General features: G+C 36.2%; 1 protein-coding gene and 1 pseudogene across 1 annotated transcript; both read left to right on the forward strand.

The window, feature by feature from the left end:
- The first annotated feature begins 342 nt into the window (after positions 1-342).
- Positions 343-7,010, forward strand: LOC109079116 (annotated as a pseudogene).
- Positions 7,011-8,923: 1,913 nt separating this feature from the next.
- LOC109108677 (nuclear transport factor 2) lies at positions 8,924-18,497 on the forward strand. The gene is made up of 5 exons (XM_042775239.1): positions 8,924-9,144; positions 11,836-11,957; positions 12,424-12,495; positions 14,588-14,686; positions 17,769-18,497. The coding sequence occupies exons 2-5, from the start codon at positions 11,859-11,861 to the stop codon at positions 17,880-17,882; spliced, it is 384 nt and encodes a 127-aa protein (XP_042631173.1). The 5' UTR covers positions 8,924-9,144; positions 11,836-11,858; the 3' UTR covers positions 17,883-18,497.
- Positions 18,498-19,525: the final 1,028 nt, after the last annotated feature.

Here is a 19,525-nt window from a genome sequence, read left to right on the forward strand (position 1 = left end):
TAATCCAATAGCACTAGCGTTCACTGCCGTGATGAAATAAAGACTGATGTTATATATACCAGCGCATTAAACATTATAAATATTTACCAAATAACGTATTTATACATTAACACATATAAACGAATTTAATGCGACACGTATAATGTTTCAGACGTTGAAGTCACACATTATTGTTCGTACAGGCACGATGTGGGCTCCTATAAAAGGAAGGTCTTTTCTAGGGTCCATCGGTATCGTAGCAACCACCTCTCAAACAACAACAATGCCACGCTGCTGAAGCTTCAGTTGGACGTTCGCTGCTAAATTTGCTGTGGATTATTTTTAAGCTGTTTATTTGTCCAAATGTCGCTGAAAGAACTACAGCTGCCACCGCTGTTACACTCTGAAAGGCAAGATATAAGGACATTTCAGAGAAGATAACGTTGATAACTAGAAGTGACTGCCTACAATCCAAACAAGCCAGCGGAAGTCAGTAGTTTAGTGGAAAAATGCTAGTAAACGGGTAACTTATAAATAAAATAATTTTACATTAAGATATTATTGTGAAATAACCATATCAGTATAAAGTTAATTGTATGACAATGGTTGCCATTTTCTCTATTTTAGTCATCTTTTTATTATTTTCTTAAATTAAGTTAATATGCCTGCAGTGTGACAGCTGTTAATATATATGAAAAATAATAATAGAAAAAAAAAAATAATTTGGATGAAGTATCAGCTGTCACTATTTGACTTCTCAACCCATGTTCAAACTGCATTAAAATGGTTTAGACATCTTTTCCATGTCCATTGCATACTTTGATCCTAATGTCTACTTGATGTGCTGCAGATCTCTTACCGAGCTTTGTTTCTTAGAGCAACTGGAGCCTCAAAGTCCAAGAGCTCAGACTGCAGGTTTACATCCCTCTTTGTATTTGTCTCTTACTCTTTTGCATACATTACGGTTCAAAAGTTTAATGTCAGTAAGATTTTTTTATGTTTTTGAAAAAAACCTTTTTTTGCTAACCAAAGCTGCATTTATTTGATAAAAAAATAATATTGTGAAATGTAAGTTTAAAATAACCATTTTCTATTTTAATATATTTTAAAATGAAATGTTCACATGATCTTAAAAATATGTCACATAATCATTCAGAAATCGTTATTATGGGTGCATTATAATCAATGTTGAATATGCTTAATATTTTTGTGAAACCCATTGATACATTTTTTAGGATACTTTGATGAATAGTTCAAAAGAACAGCATTTATTTGAAATATAATTCTTAAAAAGAATGCTTAAAGTCTTTACTGTCATTTTTGAAAAAAATTAAATTTATCCACACAATTAAAAAGTCCACACAATTTTTTTTTTCATTTTTTTTAATAATTATATATATATATATATATATATATATATATATATATATATATATATATATTTTTTTTTTTTTTTTTTTTTTTTTTTTTTCATTTTTTTTTAATAATTTTTTTTTCAACACTAGTAATATATTCAACACCAGTAATATATAAATTTTTTTTCTGCTTTTTCCCTTCATTATGTAGGTTTTCCAGGAGGTGTTTGGCTATTTAATCGAATAATTTAAAACCTACAAGCCTATTTTGTCTGCCATCAAAAATGAGTATGACATCACATTAGGTATGTACAATCTTTTTAGTAATTTGTGGGAGAGGAAATATTTGTGCTAGTAGGCTACCACCATATCAATTTTTTATTATTATTATTGTATCAGTATTGTATTAAATAAAAGGCATGTTAATTTAAAACATGTAAAATTGATGCTGATCACCTTCAAAACATAAACTGTAGCAAAGGCAATATAAAGAAACCCAAGATGTGTAATATAAAGTAAAATTAAATGCTAATAGAACTCAATTGGTCAATAGTAAGTCATGAGGAAAATAATAGATGAGATGACACTAATCAAAGTGTTAATGTCTCTCCCAGCGCATCTTCGCGAACAGATCAGGGATCTGCTACCACTGCGGGGGAAGCTGGTGCTTGTGTCAGAACAGTGTGAAAAGAAGATTCTGGATTAGAGAGTACAGGAAAGAGATGAGATCCGAGCTCTGAAGCAAGAGTGTCAGCGTCTGCAGCGTGTCATTGAGAGTATGAGAGGACAACAGACTGCAGATTCAGGTGGAGCTAATTTATTATGTCTGTCCTTTTGTAGAGATCTGGCCACTTGGATTATTCACTATTCAGAGTGGTTAAAGGATACTTTTAATGTTTTAGTGGTTTTCTATCTTAAATTTATTTTATTTCAGTTTTAGTCATTTTATACTTCAACTTCAACTTTAATGTTTTTTTTATCTAATTAATAAAAATAAAAAATCTAAGGTTTTATATAATATTTATATTTTACTTTATTTAAGCTTTAATGCAATTCTCTGAAAACAATTGTTAATATTTTAATTTTAGTTGTATAGCTTATATTGGGTGGCCAGATCCTCTTTTAGATGATCAACCTATAGGAGAGATACACATACTATAGTCATGTATGCTTTATGGAAGCAGCAGTGTTGTTATTGTTAACTACATACAGGGATGAACATGATACATGAAAACTGCTCATCACCAGATGCTTGATACTGAACATGATGATAATAATGAAGGTTATAAATGAAGGTTACACTAATGACACTTAGTAGTAGAGTCTGAAAAAACAAACAAACCTGGAAACAAAAGTTTTATTATTAGAATTTAGTGTATGAGTATAAGGATCATATGGTAGGGTGACCACCAAATGCAGGACAGTCTTGATATTGAGAGATTTGTCTCTTTTCTTGCAAGACGTAAACAGTGTCCCACATTTCAATTATGTGTGTATTATTATTTTTTTCTTCCCTGATATTACAAAAAATGTGATTGCCATTTAAAAATCCATTTGTGCAGCCGTCATGTTCTAGCTAGAGTGGGGAAAATAACAACCAAAGCATTCATAGAGAGGTTTTTTTTTTTTCTGCTGATGATTACTGGACGGAGCAAAGGAATCAGTGTGGACCTCATCAAAAATCGTTAAATACAGCCAGGCAGCATTTTTTCTAGACACATGCTAGATAAGAACATCCTGATCAAACCTGCCAGATCCAACAAAAAATACAAGTTCAAGATGCACTGAATCTGGTAAAACACATGTAATAACACATGTAATATTTGCATAGTCTAATAATAAAAAAAAAAAAAAAACATAATCTAGTTGCCACGTAAGGAAATGTATTACATTGTAGTCTGTTATTCATTTCATTATATATGTAGTAGAATGAATATAGCCTATAGCCTTTCACTTAAACCTGGTCAAATTGTCACAGAGTCAGTCACCATTAACAAAGCTTATTGATGATATAAAGCATGTTATCATCCAATCAACATTACATAGTCTAATAGTAATAAATTTATCTCTCTCACTTGTGTCCCGCATTTTCCTGCTAAATCACCTCTACTCTCCTGCAACTGGGCAATAACCAACTGGTCACCCTAGCCAGTGGAGGAAGCGTAGTAGAGGTGTGATGTCAGATTATTTGAAGATGATGAATATTAGTGGGGCTGGAGCTTTTTACAGAGGTCTGATTGCCAGGAGTGAGTTGCAGCAGTCAGGAGGTTGAGTAGTGAGGAGGTGGTTTGACAGAAACATTGCTTGTTCCTCGCAGAGGATGAATTTGAGGATCCTGTGGTGGTGAAAATGGCTTTGCAGATGTGTAGAGAGGATCTTACCAAAGTCCAAGTTGAGCTTAACCGCCTGCAAGCTGAATACAGTGATGTGGTCCCACGATATCCTAAATCATATGCATGAGGAGACTTTAATGAAGGTATGGAGAAGAAATATATATATATATATATTAGTTTACGTACAAAATAATCAATTAACCAATATACCTTACAAAATGTTTTGTACTTATGTATGGTAGAATTAAATATTTAATCTATTATATTATTATGTAAATTTTTATGTTTTTATTTCTCTACACTGCGATTTGAAACTTTGGGGTCAGTGCATTTTGTAATGAATAATATCATTCAGCAAGAATGCATTACATTAATCAAACACCCAAAAGAATGACTCTTAAACATCAATTCTAGATGTAGCGTATAAATAAATTAGACATTAATCTATTTGATATGTATTTTATAATCATATTTAATGTGATTTTTTTCTTTGTTTTAGCTGAAAACCTTACAGACAGACTTTGACCAATTAAAGTCTGAGTATGACACACTGCTCGAGGTTCATCGTCAGGTACTTGTGCAGAGAAACAGACTTCAAAGAGGTCTATAATGATAAATAAATAATCATAAACTGATTACTAAACATTATTCTAATCAACAGTCAGCACCTGCTGTGTTACACTCCAATCAGTCTGTGCTGCAACATGGCTCAGATAACAAACACACTGTTACAACTCCCAGACCAAACTGGGAGCAATGTTCAGGTAACAGTATCTGAATTTTCAGGTTGTAAGCTGTCATATCTGTTCTTTATAGAGTGCAGTTAAGCTTACGTTTGAGATAATCTTTAATCTTGTTATAGACATACAAGAGCTCTTTGAAGGTCAATCCAGCCAAAAGAAGCTGGAGATTTTGCTACAGCAGATGAATGGCCAAAATGAGTTCTTCACTTGTAAGTGTTCTTAACGTCAAAAATAACAATAGAGTACTGCAGTGATGATGTATTTTTGTAGGCCAACCTGGAAGTTAGCATTACCCTGGTTCTCTCGATAAAAACTTAAAACCCAATAGGATTTTTACATTGGCATTAGGATTATTGCAGAAAATAATCTCTTTGACAAAACAAGTTAATTATTTTATCTATGTAGCCTAAATATAAAAATAAATAATAAAAAGAAGCTAAACAGGCTATAAATGAACTACACCAGCTTTGCTTGGCTGACGTAAAGTTGTTTTCACAGGGCACATTCAGTGACGTCCCCATTTATCTACAGTATGAGGGGAATTTAACAATCTTAAGCTTAAGAAAGCAGATATAGTCAGAGTTATAAAAGATATCTGGAGGGAAAAAATGGCAGAGAATGAAAAGGTATGTCTGGCATACCAATATCCAGACCTACCAACCTGTACACATTTTGATAAGCCATATGATAATGCCATATCATATGATAAGCCATGTTTTTTCTAAAGTGTATAGAAGTGTACTGGAGTTTTTTTTTTTTTTTTTTTTTTTTTAAATAGCACATTATTTTGCCAAAAATAAAATTTAAAAAATACCTCCTAACAACCTTGTGTCCCATCCAGTCACACTTGATGGTACTCAAAAAATTATTTCAAGGTTGGCAGGTATGCTTTCTTGATTTGTTTAAACAGTCACTAGTTATGAGTATTTAAAGCTGTATTTCTCCACACATTTTTCTTCAATGAAGAATGATGACTCCACAGAGATCTACAGATGTTTCTTCACAGCTATCTTGTGGAACATTATAAGATAAGGCAGGAGAGTGGGCTTACATTTTGATGGAAAGCATCCAAAACAATCTTGAAGATGATCTCATTTCCCTTTGTAATGACATCTTGACTGGGAAGGTTTGTGCCTAGTCTAAATAATCATTTTTGGTAAATGTCCATAGCACTGCTGAATAATTAAGTCCAATGAAAGCAGGTTTTTCAGCTGCTGTTTTAAATAAGTCCCCCCAGAATATCTAAATTCTATTATATATATATATATAATATAATGTTGCTGACTGTGATTCTGTGGCAGGTTGATGAGAGTATCTACCATGGACAGACTCAGCTGCTGTCTCACTTGCTCAAAGTTTTAATTCAAAGTGACACAACGCAATGCGGATCACTAACTGTCTTAGAATTTAGGTGAGCAAAAACACATAATTCCTCAGTTGAAAACTTATGAGTGTCATGTGGTGATTATTATTATGTTATGTGTGCTATTTTCAGTGAGGCATTGAAGAAGGCTTTCCCTCTGAAGTCAGATCAGGACATATAGGAGCTGTTGGCAGTGGCTCAGACAGAGCTGAGGAGTAATGGAGTGTGTATTGCTTATTAGACACTTTATACAGAGGTCAGTTTGATATTTTTGCTTAAGAACATAATTTATAGTGAATATAGTGACTACCATTCAAATGTTTGGGGATGGTATTTAAAAAATGTTTTAGTGCTCACCGTGACTGCATTTATTTGCTCAAAAATACAGTAAAAAATGTATATTGCGAAATATAATTACAATTAAAAAATATATATAATAATTTAATAATTTAATTTTTTGACAAATAGGAAGTTCAAAAGAACAGTTTATATTTATAATAAAAATATTTTAAAAAACTCTATATTCACACACACCCCATCAATTTAATGCATCCTTGCTCAATATTAATTTCTTTCCAAAAAAATCTTACTGACCACAAAGTTTTGAATGGTACTGTATATATAAATATATTAAAACATCATAATGTTTTGTGTACGTGTTGTTCTCACTCCAGGACACAGATGGAAGACACAAAGAGTTCCTGAGTCTAGTTAAAAAACAAGCTACTTCTGAGAGAGTGCAGTACATCAGCGAGATGAGAGTGCAACTGGAAGGCAAAGGGTGAAAGATCATCATCCATCAAACTGTTTACAAAATTAGAATAAGTTATTAGAGATCTCAGTGTAAAAGCCACATTTAACTAATCCTGTTTAGATTTCGATAATTGTCAGGATGCAGAGGACCTCAGGGCTGCCTTCAAGACTATCGATCCCTCACTGGATTCTGAAACTCTGTAATGGAATATCAGTGTAGCTTTTCAGACAAAGGAGTGTGAATTACAAGCTCCAGCTTTGAACACAGAGGTTGTGCTACAGCGTCTCTCTGTGGCTAATGTAAAAAGGGCAGGGCCAAAGTGATGACCATTTGTTACAAGCACATTTTCAATCTTTTTATAGCACACTACACATGTAAACCAAGCACAGCACTAGGGTATAGAAACACCTCTGTATTAATAGTTTTCATATTATGTAATTAGATAAATCACATGTCAAGAATGACACAATAATAAAATAATTTTAAAAATCGTTTAAATAGCCTCATTTCTCTGCATGCTGCTTTAACATGTTTTTATTTTTTGCTTAAAAGGAAAAGTACCGGCCATGCTTTTTATATTGACCTTTAACATCTAAATCAACAAAGCTATATTAATTTGTATTGTCTGCTACAGATTACTTAATAATTATTTTTAGGTCAGTAAATGGTACATTTATGTTTATTTGCTTGTGAGTTTTATTCTCTTGATTTGTTACAATTTAATGTAATTTATTATTAACAAGAGCTCAATTTTCCAGCTGGTAAATGCAAAGAAGCACTGCATTTGTGAGACTAATTGAAAACTAAACTGACATTTTCTGCACATGTAATTTTATTTAACAGAACAGAATTTACAACTACAGATTGTAAATAGAAGAGAAACTGCACAAATATGGTTTCTATGGGATAATACTTGCGAGTATTTAAAGTATAATATTCTTGGATTCACCAGCTGCTCGAAGCACTAGTTCTAGATTTGGAAAGCAATACATCAACATTAGTAATGTCCGGTTCGCGAAAGAAACATTCTTTTGAACCGGTTCACCAAATCGGACTGAATCGTTCTAAACAGTTCGCGTCTCCATTAAGCACTGAGCCACAAATTACAGAAGTTACTTTCTGACGTGCTTACTCCGACTCGAAATAAACCACCAATATCCCGTAGTTACTCAGTTACTCGAACAATACACTGAACTGTTGTGCGGTGATGAGCACGAGCACCTGAAACGGGACATTGTGCTGTGAACTAACGAACGTACTCGCCTGCTGCAGAGCGGTTCTCGTTCTCGAGTCAAGAATCGGTTGCTGATGGTACTACTGATGCTGTATGATTCTGTGAACGCGGGTGAACCAAAGACTTGAATGATATATTAAACGTAAGTTTAATAACAAATCAGTCGTACTGGATTATGCATAGTAAGTGGATCATGGTTTCTGTAAAACGCTGATATAAGACTAATTTATTCACTTTAGACGTGTATATTATCGGTGGCGCATCATTGCCTGTATTTGGGTGCTTTAGCAAAACTTAAATGTGAAAAGTGAAAGTGATGTGACATACAGCCAAGTATGGTGACCCATACTCAGAATTCGTGCTCTGCATTTAACCCATCCAAAGTGCGCGCGCACACACACACACACCCAGAGCAGTGGGCAGCCATTTATGCTGCGGCATCCGGGGAGCAGTTGGGGGTTCGGTGCCTTGCTCAAGGGCACCCGGCCCTAGACTCGAACCCACAACCTTAGAGTTAAGAGTCAAACTCTCTAACCATTAGGCCTTTATATGACTTTATACCAGTACGTGAGGGCGTAAAATAACCGGTGAACAGTTTTTTGAACCGGTTCATTGAAACGAACTGTCTCAGGCTGCATCCTATGAAAGCTGCATATCTCGGCTGCCATGTCATCAGACAGCGCTGAAGGCCATCTCAATGAAGGATCCTTGGAAGGCTGCCTTCGTTTCGCGTCCTTCATTCAGCTGAATTTGAAGGATGCATGGGATGTATATCCTCCGAGACCTTCAGTCACCCCACAATCCTTTGTACCCATTCCGTTTCATGAAAATAAACTGACGAAAAACGAGTCAGTACTGAGCTTGTCTGAAATTATTATGCAATGTAAGACAAAAATATTGTTTTCGGACATGAAAGGGTAGATGTTATCATTTTTATTATTATTTTTTGGGTGTAAATTACTTACTAAACGTTAAACTGCCAATAATTTAAGCCAGGGGAGACTAGACGATTGTGATTCGGTATATTGCATTAATAGAAAGCAAAATAATATAAAGATTTGTAATACAAAGTATTTTCCAAAACTAAGTTTTATTAGCGTTTTTGTGCCGTGACACGGCGGGAACATATGTGACGTAGCCACGCGCACTTACTAGACAGTCTCATTCTAGCGTTTAATGCTGAGGAGGACTCTAGCGCTGAACTGGGAAGGACGCAGCCTACAGTTTGAGAAGCACCCTGAGGCTGGCTGTCAAGAACCAAAATTCAAAGCAGTGTGTACGCGCTTTGCGCATGCTCAAACGGAAGAGGCCGCTCAACTTCTGTTCTCCGCGCGCTGGAATCGCCATAACTGGAACCGGGGAATCGGTTTAGGGCTCACGGAGGTAAGATGTTGACCACATATTATTTATAACAGTTAACGTTGCATTTACGCTGCACATAACCACTTTATAACTACTTTATGCAAAGTAGTACTGAGGCTTTGGTCAAGAAAAATATGAAACGCTAGCGAATAGGACACGCCTATAGGACAGGAGCGTGCACGGGCCGCGCGAGGGTGTCGCGCCTGCATTCAGCACATATGGATCTGGGGTATTTTTAGAACGGAACGAGGGTGCGTTTGGTCCAAGTTGACCGTTGATCGTTACTATCCAAACCCTGAGTCGATATTCAAAAGGCAAGGGCCACTTCAACGTAAAACACAACTTTTTCGCGTCACGGTTTAGCCGGTGAGCTCGTTGTAGACAGACAGCCCAGTGTTAGCACGTCTGCGGCTAAAGCTAAAATGAATCATTCAGTCTACAGCGAGGCCATTGAAAGCTAGCAAATCATCTTAGCATGCTTACTTTTAATGGTTGGTAGCATTCTTGATCAAATAATGACTCGAATTTAACGGAAATTATTTTAACCACAATTTGGACATCTTCATATGGTCACTGATTGATTTGTAAATGAAGTTAGTACGTTACTTGCTAACCGACCAACTAGTGCTAAGAGTCTCTAAAATCCAGCCGAATGCTTTTATATGTAAGTCAATAATGTAAGTGTCATTTTGATCGACTTTTCTAATTTGACAGCAATCAAACTAGCTTGGTTAGTGTAGTTATTGTCGTTCATACAGTTATTAACGTATACAAGAAAGTGTAGTTATAGAGAGTTGTCATCAGCTGCTCTAAATAACTAAAGATGTCAGTGGAATCTATAGATATTAGAGTTATTGATATATTTAAGTTTGAAAGGCTCCAGTGCATCATGGCCCAATCACATGATATATTAACCAGTCAAAGTTGATGACTAATCAGTATAGGGTTTTTAAAAGGGTGGAGCAGGAATGTGTTAAATTCCATGTGCTTCTAAATAGAAAGGAGTTTATAAAGGTCTGTTCACATTAAAGGCCCATTCACATCAAGGACAGTAATTATAATGATAAAGAAAAATAATTCTAAATCTAAAAGAATAGAGAAAAGGGTACAGTACACACTACTGCTGTAACTATAGTTGTATGTTGTATGATAAAAAAAACTGGCAAACAGGCAACGATAATCTATTCAACTTTAAAGAGCTCAAGCATTTAGATATAACTTTTATAATAAAAATTAAAGGGGGTTGATGTGAACACTAATATTGTTATCAGTACAGTTATCTTTATAGTTATTGTTCTTTGTGTGTACAGGCCTTAAAGGGTTAGTTCACCCAAATATTAAAATTATGTCATTAATGACTCACCCTCATGCCGTTTCAAACCCGTTAGACCTCCATTCATCTTCGGAACACAGTTTAAGATGTTTTAGATTTAGTCCGAGAGCTTTCTGTCCCTCCATTGAAAATGTATGTACGGTATACTGTCCATGTCCAGAAAGGTAATAAAAACATCATCAAAGTAGTCCACGTGACATCAATTTGTTGAAGCATTGAAAATACATTTTGGTCCAAATTAATTAAAAATTACTGAATTAATTTTTCTAGCAGGTGAGCTATGAAGACCTTGGCAGCCAACCCGAATCCACTTGATTTAAATAGGATTAAGAATTCAAAATGGGATGTGGATTCTGATTGGCTTTCAGTGTTAGTATCGTTCATCAGCTGGAAAAAAAATAAAAATAAAACATGATTCCAACAATATCATTCCTCTGTGTCGTTATTCTTATAATTGTGGTGTGGACTTTCCTATTCTCATAGAAATGGGCCATTAATTCAGCCTTTTGGCCTTTTAAATTTTGTGTGATTTTGTTGTTTGATTTTTGATTGACATTCTTGACAGGTCTACGTTTAATGTTTTTTGCCCACTATAAAGCTGACAGACCTTATGCGCCATAAAAATATTAAGCACACAGCCATCTTTAGGATTTTGTCTTTGAGCTTCTGTTCTTGCGGTAGCTCTATAGCATCGCTGTTGAAGAGTAATTAGCTGGTGAGGTGGATTTACTTACTGTTGAGTTAACAAAACTTATCATAAGCATTGTAATATTCAAAGCGGATGTCATAACAAATGTCAGTAGACCGGGAAGATTTTACAATGAGCGGTTCATTCATAAATCCGTAAGATCTTACCTCCATGCTGTGGAAATACAGTCTGGAAGACAGAAGACAACGAGCTCAGCACTGAACAGAGGTGTGGCTTTATAAGTCTATTTAGTGCCAGAAAAACAAAAAAGGTGCACTCGATATTGTTAATTTTGCCAATTAAAAACTACGCACAAAGGAACAGCACTTTGAGGAAAAGTATTACAATTATTTATACTCACATCGAATTACTATCTGTCCTCCTGTCTGAAGTTGTTTATTTACTACATGGAGCGGGTTGCTCCAGTATGGGCTCTGCCATGTTGTCATCAAATGTTCAATCATATCATGCAATTGATAAGTTTACTTCACATATTGCTTTTTTTAACAAGCCCAACAGTGTAACAAACACAATACGAATGATAGTGACCACTGGTACTCACTGGTACTATGGGCTCAAAAGCCAGTGCACCTTTAAATGTAGATGAAAAAGTTTCAGTTTTTTTCTGTCTTGTCATTTGTCAACCCTCAGTCTGTCATATACATCGAGTCATTTATTCTGTCTCCACCAGTGCCTGTAGCAGGGTGAATCAGAATGGGAGACAAGCCGATTTGGGAACAAATAGGATCCAGCTTTGTGCAACATTACTATCAGCTGTTTGACACCGACAGGACTCAACTTGGATCGATATATGTGAGTATTGTTTTAAGCTCTTTTCTTCAGGATAGTTCTCTCTTGACTAGTCCCTTAGCGAGAGAGATGTCAAGTAGAAATGTTTTACTGTCTCTCCCTTGCCTTCATGTTAGAGTTCAAAGCGTCACTTGGTTTATGTCTTGCAGAGTGATGCTAGATGCCAAGTAACAAACAAGTTTTGTCGTGTGTTCAGCAGAGGAATCTTTTCAGGCCAGAAATGTGGTTCTATACTGGACCTTTAAAAAGCCTAAAGTGCTCATACACGAACCTATATTTTCAGCAACACGTTAAACAATATATCACATATATGTTAAACAATACTTATATTGAGGGATATTTGCTGATCATTTATATAAATGTTTTAAGATGTATTTATTAAAAGACTGGCGACATTACTGCTTTGCTGTCTACATTTTTGCGGCTTTAGCTCAACTACATTCTTTTTTTTTTTTTTTTTTCTTGTCCGATTGATGCGTCATGCCTTACCTGGGAGGGTCAGCAATTCCAGGGAAAAGCGGCAATTGTCGAAAAGCTTTCCGTAAGTATTTGCGTGTGTTTTGTTAGAGTTATATTTTATTCCCATCATCATGAAATTTGAAATGTCCTGGAAAAGTCCTGGAAAATGATCTCTGAAAAAGAGTGGGAAACCTGTTGACGTTTTGATAGGTTAGGGTTCATTTCCTCTAATTCATTTTTGAAAACAGAGGGTGGAGGTTTTCGCACTATCAACCAATACCAATAAATACCAATACTGAAAGAAAAATTCTCAAATCGATCATATAATGTGCATCCCCAATTAAATATTGATCAGATGTTTAATTACCATATGTATTTTATATGTGAATCAGAAAGAGTTTTATTGCTAGGTGTTTTTACTCATACAAGGAATTTGTTTTGGTGACAGAAGCTTCCACAGCACAGACAAGAAGGACAGTGACAAGACACCTATAATAAAAATAGGTTAATTAAACAGGAAATAACAATATGCAAAAAAAAAGACACAATATACAAAGTAGACAATGGATGGTATTTGTGTGTACAGGTGTGTAATGTACAAATACAAGGAAGTGTAAAAAAAAAAAAAAAAGGTATGTGTGTTAAAATAAAATAATGTTTTGCATTACACATTTACTGCTATAGGTGTTAATAGATCCATGCAGAGAAGGTCAGAATGGGTGTGAGAAAGGGTTTTTCAAACCTGCAATAAAACTCATTCAAATCGTCGACCACTTGTTGATTCTCCACAGTGCTTGAAGTTGAAGTGTCTTTCAGTCCTTTCCACACTGATGCAGGGTCACTGGCAGAAAAGTGCAGTTTTTCGGAGTTCCTTAGCCACTTTGAACTCCTTTGTCACTGTGTTTTTGGCCTGTTTATATAAGACTCTGTCCCCATTCCTGTTGCCATCTTATTTGGCCTGACAGAGCTGTCTGAGTTTTGCAGTGAACCATGGTTTGTTGTTGTAAGTTAAATTAGTCCTGGACCTGGTAGGGATGCACCTATCTTGACCGAAACTGATATATGTTGTTACAGAATCAGTGAGCTCTTTCAGATTGGTGACAGCAGCTTCAAAAACACTCCAATCAGTGCAGTCGAAACAGGCTTGTAAATCCCCCTCTGCTTCATTAGTCCATCTTTTTACAGTCCTTATTATAGATTTAGCTGATTTCAGTTTCTGCCTGTACTAGGTCAGTATAAGATGAACCAGACAGTGATCAGAGAGCCCCAAAGATGCACGGGGAACAGAGTGATGTGCATCCTTTATTGTGGTGTAACAGTGGTCCAGTATATTACTGTCTCTGGTAGGACATGTAACGTGCTATCTGTATTTTGGCAGTTTACTTGTGAGGTTTGCTTTATTAAAGTACCTGAGAATGATTATAACAGAGTCTGGGTGTTGTTGTTCTGTGCGCTTGTGGTGAAATGTAAACACTTACGAGAGTGAACGAGTAAAACGAGTAGAACAGCTTACAGTTGATGAAGAGCACTTCTAGATCAGGACAGCACATCTTCTTCAACGCTGTTACATCTGTACTCCACCTTTCATTGATGTAGAAGCATGTTCCACCGTCATGTGATTTCACTGTTGATTTTGCGTTGTGATCCGCTCTGAACAGCTGGAAGCCCAGTAGATGTGCTGTCTGGAATAGCTTCAATCAGACAGGTTTTCTATGAAGAGCAGCAGAGTTTTAAAAGTTCTTTATTATTTGGGAGTGTAGCAGAAGTTTGTCCGTTTTGTTGGGTAGGGAGCGGAGATTCACCAGATAGATGCTAGACAGCTGTGTTCTAAAGCACCCCGGCTCACTTCCCATGCTTGCACATCATAAAATGCTTGAACAGCACCGCTGCTCTGCCAACTACAATGTTTAGCTAACCGTCAGAGTAATCAAAAATCAGTAGATGTGTGGTGTGTACTGTCAAATGTTAAGCAGTTCATCCCTGGTAAAACTTATTGTTTTTGAAAAACCTCAGTCAGGACAAACTAACAAAAACGTTAAAACAACTGGCGAGCTCCTCACCGAGGCAGCCCATATGCGGCACCGTCTTGCTCGCCAATATGCCAAGATATGAAGTATGTTTCAGTTTAAACAGTAATGATATACATCATTTTTTTGTATTTACCTTTTTTTCAGAGCCTGCCCTTCACAAAAATAGCTCACAGCATCACAGCACAAGACCATCAGCCCACCCCTGATAGCTGCATATTGAGTATGGTAGTAGGCCAACTAAAAGTAAGTATTTTCTAATTTTAATTTTGACCTCTGACAGTTATGCTATTGCAGCAGCGCTTGAGGTGAACACTTCAGACAAATATGTATGTGATAAGGTCGAGGAGGGCAGTCTCCCCATTTGAAATGCATAACATCACCTTAATCGCAGTGGCATTTAAATCGAGAGTGGTTGTGGGCAGGTTAAGCCTCTCTTGATTGCACTCTCGCTTCACCTTATGTGACACAGTACTGCGTAGTCAAAGATTTTATAAACATTTCAGAGCTGTAGTGTATGTGTGTTTGTGTATCAGGCGGACGATGACCAGGTGCTGGGCTTTCACCAGATCTTTCTGTTGAAAAGTATCTACACTGCCTGGGTTTGCACCAACGAAGTCTTCAGGCTTGCCCTGCACAACCTTTGAGCTTAAAGGCTCTCAGTGGTCACATGGCCTTTCCTCCTTCTCTTAATGTCTGTAAGGACCAGTGTCCGTTTGGGTTCACACCGTACAGGACTCTCTACTAACAGCTTTAAGCTGTGTTCAGACCAAGCATCTGTGTATATTTAGTATGGTGGGAATGCTAAGATATGTCTTGTTTGTTCATGCAGGTTTGCCTGGTCTGTTTGTGAATTTGTTTGCGCTTTGCAGCAATAAAATGAATAAGAGTTGGCCAGTTTTGGTAACATGAGTAACAGTGACATTTCATGACAGAATGTGTCCAACAACGTAATAAGTGGAAAAAAGTTTAATTTAATGAGCACCAACTCTGTGTGGTGACTAACACCCGTTTCACACATAATCCTTTTGCAGTGTGTGTGCATTCTGTGTGCAGTGCTTATGCGGTGAAGAAGCAGCATGACCTGATTGTGCAATTGCAGTCTGCAACTGATCCCGAGGCTGTATGCCACAAATACAATTTTGTATTTGTGGTATACAGCCACAGGATCAGTAGCATTACTTTAATTTCAAATCCAAACGTTATTGCTGAAAATGCTGTTTCAGCATTGTGATTATATTTTTACACAGTGCAGTAATACAAGTGCAATAAATATAAACAAAGTATTATTCAATGCATTTTACTTTTAGTTTTATATATTAAGTTGCTCAAGCAAGTGGCAAAACATTTAAACAGCCTATAGCTTAGTTTTCTTACTGTAAAAGTTAGTAGGCTATCACAAATATTTTAAATGAAACCTTAGGCTACCACTGACAGAAACAGTCGAGTCTCGTGCCTTTTCTTTTGCATTAAAATTTTTATTACAAGCAATCGTGCCAGTCATAAACAAGTTTTTTCTACCTTCACAAGTGTCATTTATTATGTTGCCTTGCTTATCTAAAGGTGCACTTATCCTGGCTTTAAACCTAGCCAAAAAGCCTTGTGTTGACTGTGAAACACAGTAGACTTTAATTATGTGCATTTATGGTATGATTACTACATTTTAGCGTCAGTCCATGTTAATTTTTAACCTAAAACCATGTGCTGTTACTTTAATTCAGAGCGTGCAGCACAGCAAAAATAGAATCGATTTGAAAACAATAGCTGCACTGCTGCATATGCACTGCTCCTGAAACACATTGCCGGACTGCATCCGTGTGCAGTGTGAATGCTCTACCCTGTTAACATGGGCACAGAAAAAAAAATACACACCTCATATGCACTGCAAACAGAGTTTGACCTGACCTTATTTTGACCTGTCTTTATGTGCATCTAATATTTTGTAATGAAGAGTTTTGCATTTTAGTCTCTTTACATGAAAAACTAACGTGACATTGTTCAAAATGGGTGAAACATGGCATACTTAAAGGGATACTCCACCCCAAAATGAAAATTTTGTCATTAATCACTTACCCCCATGTCGTTCCAAATCCGTAAAAGCTCAGTTCGTCTTCGGAACACAATTTAAAAAATATTTTGGATGAAAACCTGGAGGCTTGAGACTGTCCCATAGACTGCCAAGTAAATAGCAGTGTCAAGGTCCATAAAAAGTAATGAAAGTCGTCGTCAGAATACTCCATCTGCCGTCAGAGGTGCAATCTGGGTTATATGAAGTGACGGGAACACTTTTTGTAAGCGAAGAAAACAAAAATAATGACTTTATTCAATTATTCATTTGTCAGTGGTCTCCTCTGTGTCTCTCCATATCACCTTATGCTGTGTATGCTCTTCTGTTTCATCCGTGCCACAAGGATGTGCTGTTTCTACGTCTGTTTAGCTTTGATTTGAAATAAAACAGCGCATCCTTTTGCGCGGTTTTCATTCAAAATATCTTAAATTGTGTTCCGAAGACGAACAGAGCTTTTATGGATTTGGAACGACATGGGGGTTAAGTGATTAATGACAAAATTTTCATTTTGGGGTGGAGTATCCCTGAGCTTTTAGATTCCATTTATAAATATGCAGCATAAAATTATATAGATATCAATAGAGATTGACTATTAAAATAGTTAAAGTTTTTTTTTTTTTTTTTACTTGATTTCAGCTTTCATTTTAATTTAAAAATATATATATTTTAGTTAGAGTTGTTTGGATTATCTTGCACAAAAGCATTTTATAACCTTGTGACTTCTTTTTTATAACCTTGTGATTGTTCGAGTTCCCTCAGTATATGGCAGTATATGGTGTGTATTTAATAAAAACATGGTCATAATATACGGCCAGTTTACATTACATACAGTAGGTTGTTCATTGTTCTATATGTGGTGATGCATTAGTGAAGATCATTTAAATCCAGGACTGGACTGTTATGTGAGAAACTGACCCAGATTGTTTATCCCCACATTTTGTCAGGTTTTTATTTGTTTCACCATCATCGACCAAAGTATGCTGTAATTGTCAAGATATTGTCTTTAGTTAGAAAAAAAAAGTTAATATTGTGACAGACTATGAGCCTTTAATCAGTCATGTTTCCTTAATGCAGCTTTTGTCTTTACTTAGCTGAACTAATTTGCTTTGAAACTTGCTGAACATGTCTGAAAACTTGCATGTATTTAGTTCAACACCATTTGAATTTTTAGCCCATGTTTGATTCCCTTCTCTTTAATGAAGTGTTGCAGTTGTATGAGAGTCTCCATTTAAGTCTCCTCTGTGTTTCTGCTTTGTTTAGGCAGATGATGACCCTATCATGGGATTCCATCAGAGCTTCATCCTGAAGAACATTAACGAGGCTTGGGTTTGCACCAATGACATGTTCCGCCTGGCGCTGCACAATTTTGGTTAAACGCCCCATGGCTAGCCGGAGGGAAGTGGGGGAAGGTGGAGGATGGGGTTCCGCCCTGATGACGCCTGAACCTGTCAATCAGCTCTTCATTCTTCACACTCGAGAAACAGCTCTGGATTACAGCAGTCAATCACAGAAAACATGCAGGCATATACTGTACTGCCTCTACTCCAGAAATGACATGTTTCTTTACTGAAAGCCCACACATCCATCTGACCCTTTTCCTTCGCCAGCCTGCATGATGATGGGGAACTTAAATATCAGAGGACGCTCGACCAGGACAAAAACGTATTAACCTAACCTCGGGTGTATGAAATTTTCAATTTTAGTTGGTGATTTTGACTTTGAAATAACAACCATCTTACTGCCTATATTTGCTTTAGTACAACATGTTCAGCTTGTTTTTAGAATTTGCTCCTTGTAGTTTAAATCTTTTTTTTTTTTTTGCCCCACTTGAAAATTGGTGTGACGTCAGGTTGCCCTAGCTATCCAAAGAACACCACCCTAATTTCCCCTTCCCCTCAGACCAGTGTGCTTCCCACTTTCTGCCCACTGTTCTCTGTGACAATGATCACCAAGCCAAGATACACAATAAAACATTTGAATTTTTCTTAACAACGTCATCATCTTGTTCATCCCCCAGTCTGGTTTTGCGTCTACCTTTTTTTCCCTTTTCTATGCTTGTCTTTTCATGTTTTTGATACCACTTCATATTAGATTCTATCATTAAGATTATAGATTTATTTGAGCAGAGCAGAACACGATGGAGCTGTTATTTCTCTTTTTAAAGGTGGCCAGTGTTTCCTGAAGCAGTTGTTTACACTAAAATAATAATGCTGGCATCACTGATTAGCAAAGGATTACATATCAATATTTTCCAAAAATTTTCCTAACCTTTAAAAATAGTAGAATCTTAAATGGATGCTCTTGTTAAAGAGGAAAAATCGTAAGCATCCTCAAGTTATGCCTCATCAATAAAAGCAAGTTTAGCCAAATTTAAGAAAGAGTTTGAAACAAGGGGAAAAAATAGCCCAGATGAATCTTCTCAGAGCTTTTATTCTGTCATTTTCCCTTTTGTTTTAGTTCAGAGGTTTGGCTTCCCTTGTTTTCCAATGATAAAAATCTCGAAGTAATGGGATGTGGGATGTTATGTTTCATAAGCTTGTATGAATGTAAATGTCATCGAGTTTGTAGTGTTGCCAAAGCTTTTAACACATTCCATATTTAGGATTACATTTTGTTATTTGCAGTACAAGAAGGATCACAGACACAAAGCCTGAAACATGACTAGTTTGTGGGAATATGAGATGACTATTTTCTCATTTCCACAAAGTGTTTAGACTAAAGGACTTGTGTTCATCGTTTAGGATTAGAAAAATCATATTCACAAAATATAAAGGCCTTTGTGCCAAGTGATGGTACAGATATTTCAGAAAGACGTCTTCTGCATTGTAGCTTTTTGAACTGAAATATCCAGACAGATCTGCAAGAACATCAGTATAATGAATCAGTTCCTTGCATTATATTTTTGCTGGAATACATGTATTGTACATGTACTTCATACTTCAGAACCTGCAGATATCCACTCTCTGGGGTTTAAGGGCAAGAGCAAAAGAACACTTGATTTTCACAAAAACTACAGT

The sequence above is a fragment of the Cyprinus carpio genome, chromosome A18 (assembly GCF_018340385.1).
Source record: "Cyprinus carpio isolate SPL01 chromosome A18, ASM1834038v1, whole genome shotgun sequence".
Classification (NCBI taxonomy): domain Eukaryota; kingdom Metazoa; phylum Chordata; class Actinopteri; order Cypriniformes; family Cyprinidae; genus Cyprinus; species Cyprinus carpio.